General features: G+C 36.7%; 1 protein-coding gene across 2 annotated transcripts in view; it reads right to left on the bottom strand.

The window, feature by feature from the left end:
* Positions 1–12,341, bottom strand: part of PPP1R1C (protein phosphatase 1 regulatory inhibitor subunit 1C) — a 131,387-nt gene that overhangs the window by 47,129 nt on the left and 71,917 nt on the right. For both annotated transcript variants that reach the window (XM_023212459.2, XM_023212458.1), the window contains exon 4: positions 11,020–11,080. In XM_023212459.2, the coding sequence (XP_023068227.1) occupies positions 11,020–11,080 (61 nt within the window). The remainder of the gene's footprint in view (positions 1–11,019; positions 11,081–12,341) is intronic.

The following is a 12,341-nucleotide window of genomic DNA, read 5'->3' as shown; positions in this document are numbered from 1 at the left end:
TATACCGCAAAGGATGCAATGTAGAATACAAATCATAAATTCAATGCTTATCACATAATTTTTATATTGTGCACATAGTGATTTCCTGAAACTGCAACCTTTGAACATTCTTATCCTGCTTGGTATTTTTTCTCTTAGTGAAAAATCCAAAATGGTAAACCTTTCTCAAAATTTGACCTAGGGTGTTTAGAATTTGGTAGTTAATTTGTTTAAAGTAAGACAGATCTCAGAATGTTGCACAGAGTACAAGTTTAATAAATATTTGTATATTGTTTGACAGCATTGCTGATATCTTTTACTGTCCCACAGAAAACACTCAACAGACAGAGTGCAGCTAGTTCTGCCACAACTGAGGTGTTGGGTATTTTGTCATGATAACCTATTGAGAAAGGAATTAATAAAACTGTTCTTAAAATTATCTGGCAGATCAGCCTTCTTTTTGAAGTTCAGGCAAGAATATAAAGTTTTAGGAGGGAAAATGTTTAGACAAGTTTTATAGACCAGGACAAGTTTGTGAAGAATGTAATATTATCTTAAGTTTGCCCCACTAAGAATCAATTTCTCAATTTATCTTGACATTTTTATATTTTAACACATTTTACAGGGATTTCAACTGATCTATTTTGGATGATAATGTGATGAGTATTTTGGCATCTCAAAGTCATAGCTTCTACTTAGAAAGTCTAAATGCATGAAAGAAAAAGAAAGGTTGGTGCTAGCAGTTGTCCATTCTTGTAGAAATAAGAGCACTGGAAATAAGCAGATAAACTGAGGCAAATACAACCTATTATAGAAGAATTTTTAAAAACTAACTCTGAATCAACTACTTTGTCCTTTAGCCCTGGCCCCAAATCTTCAAAGCACTCATAAGAAATATGGCAACAGATCAAGCAATCTTCAAAATTATCCAAAAGTGCTCTATTGTCTTGGGATACAATCCCAACTTTTGTGCACAGGACACAAGAGACCTTTGATAAGTCCCCTGCATCTGTTCAGTGTTTTCTCTTCCACAGGTCCTGTCCCCAGTCCACAGTGTTCAAAGTTCATGTGCCCATTCACATTCTGTGCCTTCAATTCTGCCAAATCCTCTTTCTGGAATCCACCCCTGACACTTCTCTAGCAAAATCTCACTCATCCCTCAACTTACAGATGCAATTCATTTCTTCTGTACAGTCTTCCCTAGCTGTGACAGGAAGTGCCAGCCATTGCCTTCTCTGTGTTCTAATGTCACTGTCCATATCAATCTCAGGGAACTTACAAGTATTTTTTACATAACTTTCTTTTTCATTTGACAACATTTTTCATATAAACAGGGACTGTATTAGCTTATCCTGAACTAAAAGAGCCTAATAAATGACCTGGAAGATAGACAGTGAGCATTTTATTAGAGTCTAGAATGAAGGTGTGAGTCAGTGAAAGAATTTACAATTTTGTTCAATGTGGCTAAAACTAAGCCAAGATACGCTTATTTTTAAATCAGAAAGATTATTTACTCACGGACTCACCACTGACTAGGAGCCTTCTAAAATTCAAATAAAGACAAATCAGAATGTTCCTGGAAGACAAATAGGACATGGGCCCTGCCCTCAAGGGCTCCACAGTCTAGCTAGAAGGAATTACAGATATCACATATATAGGTATATAAAATGCATTCTCAGTCTCAAAGAAGCACAGCCAAAAGGATTTAGAACTGGGAGGAAGGTGTACAAAGAAACACCTCTATGTGAATAACACTGCAGAACAAAAGCATAGAGGCCAGAAACCACTTATTATTTTCAAAGAACTGAATGCAGCTCAGCATTGCTGCAGCATGGAAAAAAGGAGGCTGTGACCGGAGGCGAGGCTGGACAGGAGTGAAGAGGCAAGGTCATAAAGAGCCCTGTACATCATTTTCAGGGACTTACTCTAAAGGGATTAGTGAACACTTGAAGGAATCTAAAACAAAAAACAAGAGTCAGATTTGTGTGGTCAGCTGTCTGGGAGAGGGGGAGAAACTGGAGAGAGACAAGATTAAAGGCAAGCTTGGTTTGAGTACAAAATTGTTATTACATAAGGATCAATAACATGAGTTTAAAATACAACAATTATTAAAAACAAAGGTACTAAGCATTTTGTAAAAATGCTTGGTATAAAAAGATCTTGTAAAAATTTTCCATCAAGTTATAAGGTTGCATGGACTCTGTATTTTAGTTAGGGCAAACAGGATAAATGGGCAAATGGAAAAAATGAAGCCCGTTGCTATTCTAACAAAACTTCACAGGACACCCTAAAAAAAGGCTCAGGTCATGACTTAGTTCTGTAAAAGGGAAGGACACTTAACACAGGAACCCTGCTCCTCTGTAATCCACACTTTCCTCCAAAATAAACTATCTTAGTTACCTTTCATAGTTTTCTATAAAAGATAAATAATTATACAAAAGAACATTGTATATGTTGAAGCACTACACAACTATAAGGTATTATAAACATCTTTTAAAAAATCTTTAAGTAAAGCAAATAGTTAAGCATCAAGAAGGCTACCAATCTATTATTAATTCCACATTTATAAAGGGATAATACAAATCTCATCTCAGAAAACATCAGAGAACACTCCATTAGGCATAAAACGAAGGAGAGCAAGTCCATAAAAATGACATCTGCTTATTCTAGTAATGAAGAATTGTTTTTACTTCCTGAAACTCCTATTAGCATTAGTATGAGTGGAGTGTGTACACCTTAGCAGACTGATAGCTCCTACATTAATGGACATGGTGCACACACATTTTTGCAAGGAGACAGATTTCTCCATTTTTAGCAACCACATGCTTATTCAAACATACATTTCATAGAATACTGACTCAAATAGGAATTAAAATTATATTTGAGGGCTCCTTGGAGAAAAGGCAGATTCTAGGACTGGGACAAGAAAGCCTAGAGAATCTTGTAGTCCCAGAAAGTAAGGATATGCTAAAACAAACCAACACCTTGACATTCATGGAGTATGTCAGTGGGACACAGGAGTCAATGGAAAAAGTTCCCAATGGCCAAAACAGGAACTATATCAGCAACAAAATAAGTAATATAGTATTGAGTTATAATCCAAAGTATAAAGTAAATATCCATGTGTCTGTAATGATGAAAATAAATGAACAAATAAATCAATGGAGGAGGAGAAACAAATCTTTGCAGAAGAATTTCAAATGATTTATGTGTGTACAGGACACTTCTTTCAAGCAAGTAGAGTGCAGCTTCCCACTCTTTAAATGTGTACTACACACAGCGATTTCCTTCCAAAGAGTACAGTATGGAAAGGGAGTGAAAAAGGATAATTTTACAGTGAAGAATCTCCAAAACTACTACCTCAGCCAGGTGATCAAGGTCAAAATTAACAGCGATAAACCATATTGATAGTATGTGCCCCTCGTACCATGGGATGCAATGTTACTTTATCTCTGTCGTCCTTCTTCCAAAAACTCACTACCCCAATCTAATTATGACAAAAACATCAGACAAATCCCGGTACAGGGATATTCTAGAAAATACCTAACCAGTATTCCTCAAAACGTTTAAGGTCATCAGAAACAAGGGATGTCTGAGAAATTGTCACAGCTTAGAGGAGCCTAAGGAGACACGAAACCACACATAATGTCGTATGCTGGATAGATTCCTGGAACAGAAAAAAAGACATTAGGAAAAAACTAAATAGATACAAAGAAAATATGGGTTTTAGTTAATAACAACGCATACATGTTGATAAGGTGTGGATCTGTTTCCCTATCTAAATCTCATGTTCAGTTGTAATCCCCAGTGTGGAGGTGGGGCTTGGTGGAAGGTGATTAGATCATACGGGTGGATCCTTCATGAACGGGTTAGCACCACCCCTCAGGGCTGTTCTCTTGATAGTGAGTGAGTGAGTTATTGTGAGATCTGGTTGTTTAAAAGTGTGTAGCGCCTTCCCCTCCTCTCTTCCTCCTACTCCAGCCATGGAAAGTGCTGGCTCCCCCTTCACCTTCTGCCATACTGCAAGTTTTCCGAGGCCTCCCCAGAAGCCGAGCAGGTGCTAGCAAAAAGCTTCCTGTACAGCCTGTGAAACTATAAGCCAATTAAACCCCTTTTCTTTATAAATTACCCAGTCTCTGGTATTTCTTTACAGCAAAACAAGAACTGTCTTATACAACTATTGATTTACCAATTTTAACTGTGCCATACTAATATGAGACATAAATAATAGGGAAAACTGGATATAGGATATATGAAAACTCTCTGTACTATCTTCAAAACTTTTCTGTAAATCCAAACCTGGTCTAAAATATAAAATCTAACTTTAAAACATGTGATTTCAGTTGGAAATTATTCTGTTTTAAAGGTAATATTAAGAAGAAAGACAAAGACGTGAAGCAGAAATTTTAAAATGGAATCAAATGAACGAAGACTTAAAATGCTTTGGAAAGTGATATTATCTACGTAGTCCCGTTAATGAGACCTATTTAGTCTTTGCATGGCAGCAAAGATCTTTGTGATGGTCCATGCAGAATTCAACTGTCCACATTACAGCATCATCAGCAATGCTTCACAAGTTTGCATGAGCAGGAGGAATGATCATGGTATGAGCCATGTATTCCACTTTTCCAAGACCTAGTCCATTTTACTCTCCAGACTTATATGTAAATATGACTGCCCCTTCTGTGATCTGAAAGTGGCCTTACCCTCCTGTCCAGTAAGCCTATGGCAAATCTCCCATCCCCAGATGTCTTTGTCTAAATTCCCATTAAAGGACTTACCATGGTATGCTCTATCCACTTGCATGTTGCTTCCTCCAGACTGGTCTCCTACAGGGCCAGGGCTCTGCTTTTCACTTCTGTATCCACACCACTTTAATGCAGCATTCCATACATGGCAAAGGCTCATATGTGATTGTGGCAGTGTGTTATTACTACTTACACAATTGAACGTTGCTATTTGCTTATTTGGGAAATATTTAAAGAAACTGATTCTTGATTCAGTTATTCAAACCAAATGCAAAAGTTTATCTTTTTCCCTGCTTCTCAAATAGAAAGCAATTTTAAAAGCTGTTATGTTACTTATACAGGGAAATATAAATTTAAAAGATTAATTAATTTTAAAATAGGTAAATATATACAGACAAATGAATGGAATCATATTGACAAATGGCGTTCTCCTTTTCAAATGTTTAAGTCACATCACATGAGATTAATTAAGTTACTGGACTCGATTATAAATTTGCAATTTGATTTATCTCAAGATCTTTTAGACCTTTTAACCTAATAATCCACGACAATGTCATAAAAGATGAAGTTCACTCATACTTGCTGGTATTTTCCTCGTCCTTCATTCTCTCTCAACGTTGACCTCCAAAAAAAAGACATCTTAGTGACTTGCAAGAGAGGTACATTCTCAAATTGCTTCTCTAACCTGACTCCACCCTCCACATCCAAAGATATGAGGAAAGATGAGCATAAAACTCAGTGGAAGAAATTAAAGAGAAGCAAAGGAAGTGGGTCTGGAAATAGAAGCTTACTTGGGTTAAAAAAAAAAAAAAAAAAGAAAGCAAGACTTGTATATATTTAGAATGTTCCTTGTTATCTAGAAATCTGTCAAAATGTTTCTTGAGCTGCATAAATAAGCCCCACCCTAGACAGTAAGCAAACTGAGCCTGCACAAACAAACAAGCCAAGATTTAGAAAGGCAAATGTGATGAATACCTGAAGAACACCCACAGAGAGACGGGAGTGTTTATAAAAGGATTGTAGTGTGGTGGAGACGCCTGATGAGAAGCTAAGAGATCTTGCTGCCTTCTCTTCCTGCCTTCAATTTTCAATGTGCAACGGGTAATGAGGACAGGATATTACAGCTGGTCTATTCCTTTGGAGAGTTTTTTGAGTCATAATTATAAGGAGGTTTGAAATCAGGAAGAGTGAATTGGTCACATTCCAATATAGTCATGGTTAATTTACCTACATTGCCTAAGTGTAGGCTGCATTTATATGGTGTGATGATTTCCTTCTCATCCCTCTGGCAAGAAATATTTATTGCATAACCTGCTATAGCACCCCAAAATTCACCACCAGCTATCATTTTGTTTTTCAGCTTTTTTGAAATACAAGATTTATTAATTTAAATATCAGTATCTCTTACAGGAATGTTATAATAGTTGGAAAATAAGGGGCATGGTGTCTGAGGACCGGGGCTAGGTGACAAAGGAAAAGCCACATTTGTTTAAAAGAAAGCAAAATGTTGAAGATTAACCTCACACACCTATCTGAGGCTTGGTGCTAAATAAAAGTGGAATGAATGTTGCAAGCATGGTAATCCACATGGATTTTATATCCAGGCATCTTAAACCTGACTTTTCAATTCCCACTGGGATGAGAACAAAGCTATTTCATTCTCCTGGAAGTCCTTCCACCTCTCCTCTGTCTCTCTCAGAATCATTCCTTCATGCTGCAGGGTGAAGCAGAGACGGAGGAGGAGTATTCGCCACTCTCAATTCAGGGCTCAAATAATTATTCAAAGTAGTTCCTCATATTGTGTGCCTGATCTAAGCATTTTCTTTACACGTTATGTTTCATTCAGTCCCTACAGCAATCCTGTGTGTTAAGCAAGACTTTCATTTTCCCCATGAGAGAAGCGAGACAGGCTAACCCTGTGAAAGTTGCAGATACTATGATGAAATCACTTTTTTGTCAGGCCCAAACACACTAAAGCAAAAAGCCAAGAGGAGGAGTTCGTGCTGGCAAGGCTGAGACAAAGACTGCCTCAAGGACTTGCTAAAATAACCCCACAAGAAGTTCTTTCTTTAGGACTACTGCAATTCAGATGAGATGTTCTCAGAATAACACCGGTTCAGTAATGGCCTCTGCAGCCGTTACTGGACAGGTATGTCCGGCAATGTAATTAAATTGTCATTTAATTATAGTGGCAATTAATTGATGCCAAATCTGGCTCTGAGTGTCTGAAACCAATAAACTCTGTTTCCAAGCAGCTTACATGAACTTGCCCCTGTGCCCGTAAAACTTCCCTTTACCCGTCCCGCTGCAGATGTATATGTGGCTTGCCTTAACTGTGCGGCTTGGGTCATTATCTTCATTTCTACTTCCCAAATACATCCAACATATTTGAATGTATTTTTCTTTGTTGTTGTCTTCCGGGGTGAACAACCCATTGATTTTCTGAAGGTTGCACAGCTAATAAGTGGTGGCATTGAGGTTGGAACCGTGATAGCTTGTCCACCAAAGTCCATGTCTTTTCATATTGAGTTCCAGGAAATCACCATGATCAACAGTTTTCTCTGATTGGAAGACTATGCTTCGTTGGTGATCTGAAGTATGTCTTAACCTTGCTATTCTTGCCACTTTTATCTTCCACCCTCCAAAATCCAAGCTAGGCTTCTTATTGGGCCAGGTTGATTTGCTCTCTGATTTATTCTGTATTTGTATTTATTGCCTTATTATGAGAAGAGGTTGAAAAAAAAAATAAAATATCAAGATCATAGCCATCCTTGGAGAAAAAAAAAGCTTAAATGTTAAAATGCTGTAAGCATTCAAAGGTATTTTTGGCATATCAGAAGAAGTCTTTTTGACATAGAAGAAAACTATCTAGACACTGAAGTCTTTACAAGAAATTAGGAAGAATGGGAGGAAAAAGATGTTTTACAGAAGTAAATGAAAAATCTGACTGGCTATGCATTAAGAATGGTAATGCAATACTAATAGGCCCTGCTCTACAAAGTCATTTTTAAGTCAGCTGCTTTGTTTAATGTTCAAATTTCCATTTAAATCAATAGCACTTACTTTGCTTTCTTCAGTAGAAGGCATTTGCATTCCAGTAACACACACACACACACACACACACACACTCACACACAATGGGGATAGAAATGAGTCAGCCACTTCCTGTCTAACATTCAAATCCACTTTTCTGAAAACATGATTCAAGCAGTCCAACAATAATTTAATTGGCTGTTCTGTAAATTACAGGGCTGACCACCATATAAACACCAGAGAAATGTACATGGGTATTAGTCATTAGCTGTCATTTTTCTGATAATCTGAACTTTCCATGTGTATAATCATGAAACACTATATTACACAAGGTAATGAAAAAGTCTGTTTTCTATGTAAACTTCAACTTCTGTCATTTTTATGCATAATATATATCATAAATTTATGACTCATGGTTAGCACAAGGTATCTGAAATACAACAATGTATCTAATAGGAGTGCTGATGATAACCTCTGATGAAGGGATGGAATCCTGATATAATAAGTCTACTTGATAAACGGTTAAATGGTGGCGACAAGGGGATCAATATGAATTAGAGGGGGATATGTGGACTGCTGCAGGGCTCTCTTTTAGCTGTGTTTTGTTTCATACGTTTGTTATGGATCAGATAAAAATAACAAAATAGGTTTATCTTATCTGTGATGGCACACAATTCAGATAGTTGAAAACAGAATGAATAGCAGAATCAGGATACAAAATATAACATGCCAATGTAACAGTCTGTCTCCAACAACAGGCAATTCAATTGGGATGACAGTACTGTATTGTTTTTGATATAAACAAATTTAAAACATCAATATGGGGAATACATGGTGAATAATATGGAAAGCTGTACCTGTAAAATACTTGGACATTTTTATTTTAGAGTCACCTCACTGTTTGCCAACAATGTGTAATGCTGCCACAAAAAGCTGCTAAGATTTTGGGTTGCATTAATAGAATTAAAGTATCTGGGTTGAAGGAGGTTTCAGGCATAACTGAAGTCTCCACAAGTTTCTGATCAGAACACATCTTAATCATTAGGTTCATTTTGAATGATGGACTTCTAGAATGATATAGGCAAAGTGGAGCTTATTAGAAGATCAAGAATGAAGGCAAAATAACTAAATAACAGGTATAATTGACATCAAGATATTTCAACCTGGAAAAAGAAAATTTGGCATGAGACAAAGACCTAATAGATATCTTGAAATATTTAGATATCGGTCATTTAAAAAATCACAAATGGCAACAAGATGTAGAATAAGAATCTATGAGTACAAATTCCTTTTTTCGTTTTAGAAATTTTTTTAGAGACTGGGTCTCACTGTGTTGCCCAGGCTGGCATGCAGTGGCTATTCACAGGCATGATCATAGTGCACTATAGCCTCCAACTCCTGGGCTCAAGCCATCCTCCTACCTCAGCCTCCCAAGTAGCTGAGACTACAGGCATGTACTACTATGCCCTCAGCAAATCTTTTTACTCTCAATAATTGCATGTTCCATTCCACTGAAATTTGAAGAATTATACATTTCAGAGCAATTGTATCATTATATTTAAGATCTTCAAAACATTTCCTTTGCTCATTCATCTTTCTTATAACCGAAGCCTTTTAATGTGCTCACAACATGCCATATGTTACCACTGCTTCATTTTGTCTTAAAATACTTATTTCTAGCTCTTAGGGACCAGTAAACCAAATAAAATACGTGCATTTAGCTTTCTCTTTTCTTTTATCATAAGCAGGGCCTTCCAAAGGTATTTACTGGTTATAAATGAGAACCCACATGACTTGTGATAGTACCCTGATATCCTCTTGAAACAACTACTGTGCTTTCTCAAGGCATTAACTTATGACCACAAATGATTATCATTAAATGAGTATCTTGGGGGGACTTGACAGTATAAGGCTTTATGCAAAAATGTGTAATAGGACTAACTTCCCTAAATGTTAGGATTCCATATTCTTTTGATATTTGAGAATTAAATATAATGAACATCACGGGCCCTTGAGACTTTCAGTTTAAGATTTTCCTTTAAAAATAATACTATTATTCTCTGAGGACATGAGAACAGTATTACTTTATTTAGTTTAAGCGAACCTAAAATAGAGCAGAGGAAATCATTAAATGAGTGAACATATATTTTTCCTTGTTGCCCATTCATGCCAAAACTGATGTGTCTTGAAAGCACAAAATCACTTACAATGGGGAAAATATCTTTAAACGGATTAAACTTATCTTCAGAGAGAGATGCCTAGTAGTCTCAATAATTACCCTGGGATAAACTACAATGCTGATGATTGTATTCTGTACTGCAGTCTTATGAACAAGCAAACATGGTGTTTCATAGCTGCACGAGGAAGGAAGTTTACTGAAAGTAGCTATTAATGTGTTCATTTATATCCTGCCTCCCTGAATCGGCTCCAAATCTAGAGCAAATACAGAGCGGGAAATTTCACTCCCAATTTAGCCCTCTTTCCAAACTCCAGAGGAAGCTGCTCAGCTGGCCTCTCATGCAGTTGAAACTGAGCTGGACAAATTGAGCATGATCAACCACTGGGCCCACAGCCCAAGCACCAGACTGGAAAAAACATGAGAGAGTAGACTGGACAGACTCTACCTCAAATCAGGACCATTTCAGTGTGAGAAATAAGAGATGCTTTCCCTGGAACTGATATTGGTCAAGATACTGATGGGTCCTCTTTTAGTAGTTCCAATTCCGGGGAAAATTCCAGAATCTGAACTAGATCCTTAGTTCTTGTTTCAGTAGGAGTGACATGTACAATGAATAGCTGTTTGATTGAGTTTCTCAGAGCTGCTCCTGACACAAGACAATGAGGCAATGCTTCATACTCAGTCTCCCTGAAATTCAAGTTATTCTGCTTTGCTTTAGCCAAGAGAAAAATGGTAATCATCTGCCAACACTAGCAAGAGTAACTAGGGCTTCTGGAAAAATCTCTTTAAGGAAGTAAGTGAATAAGGGTAAAAGAAAAAAATCTTTGTCATTATTTTGGAAACTCTGAATTTCTAGACTGAAATTCTGAGATCCCTAGTTATTTCTTATTCAACCCCATATTTTACTCGTAATGAAACTAAGTTTTAAGTAGATAAGGTATCTTACTGAACATCACACTGCTAAGTTGCAGAGCTGAGACTAGATTTAGCTTATCATCAAATGTGTGGTCTTAGAGAACAGATGGCCGACCAGCCATGATTCAGCACTCATGACAACCCGAAACAGTACCTGAACAGTACCTTTTATGATGGGTGGTGTGTACACACTCTGCTTCCTTTGCTTAGGGGATGCATTCTGAGACTGTGGAGAAAGAGAAAAAAGTAAAAGCCTTAGATTTGCATACAAAATACGATGCCATCAGACCTGTGAGGGAAATAAATACTGGGCCATGTTATGAAAAGCTTTCTGATTTCTCCCTGTCATGAAATAGAATCTAATTAATGAGAAATTATATACACGTTAGTGATATCACAGACTTAAGAGATATATGGAGTTGTAGGGTCTACTTAATCATAAGATTCTTCATTCATGGCAGCCTTGAAATCATTTTACTCTCCTACCTAGTAACGTTAATTTATTTTTAAAAAGAAAGAGAAAAAGAGACACCAATCCTTTTCATTTGAGAGAAAAACAGTCTTGAGTTCCATGACAAAGTATATTCCAAAAGCTATGTCCAGGAAATAATAGTATCTGTTCGTGGGGTTATTGAGTGATTCAAGGGGGACAATGAGGGTCCTTGGAAAGTAAGAGCAATCTATAGCCATCTTGAATTGACGTGTTCAACTATTACCTCCATTTACTTGGAATTATAACGTTGAGGTAACATTCTTCATATGTTTAAAAGATAAGTCCTTTCCAAAGAAAACTGCTATGTGACACTCTTACCTAAGCATTATTGGATCAGGATAAAGTTATTGAAGAAGAGATTCTGCATTTCAAAATGACAAAAATAAGAACTTATTTCAGGATCAAAATACAGATAAGGATACAGAGCTCTATATAATGGATATACATATTATTCATTTAATAAATTATATGGTCTAACCCCCAACTGGAAAATGCCAAAGACTCCATTTTAGTGGCATGTTGATTTATGTTTTAATGTGGCAAGGGTACGGTTCTTAATCAATGAGTTTTCGCATCTGGGGCAATTACTTTTGCTTTGAAAAGCTCAAGTGTAAATAGTTACAACACACTTTTTGAAGATTGTTCCAGGCTTGCTATGCACATTAGGAAGAACATAATGTACAAGGTTTGAAAGAAACTAGAAACTGTTTTACAAAGTTGTAAACAGAGCTTGAGGCATCCTTCCTTGTGCCTACTAAAGATTAACTGCCGTCAAAGGTATCATCAAGATGTTGTTTATCTGATGCAGAAGCAATCAATTGAAAACTAAAACTTTCAACAAAACAGTTACCAAATCCATATCAGATAAGCAAATAGTATAAGCAAATTTCTCCAGAATAGAGTTTTGTGATACCTACATACTATGCACAGGTATAGACAGGGTGACTCTACATTAATGTTAAATGTGTGGATGATTGACATTTCTGGGGCACTT

This window comes from Piliocolobus tephrosceles, chromosome 11 (assembly GCF_002776525.5).
Source record: "Piliocolobus tephrosceles isolate RC106 chromosome 11, ASM277652v3, whole genome shotgun sequence".
NCBI classification, from domain to species: Eukaryota; Metazoa; Chordata; class Mammalia; order Primates; family Cercopithecidae; genus Piliocolobus; species Piliocolobus tephrosceles.
This window is presented reverse-complemented; position numbering and strand designations above follow the sequence as displayed.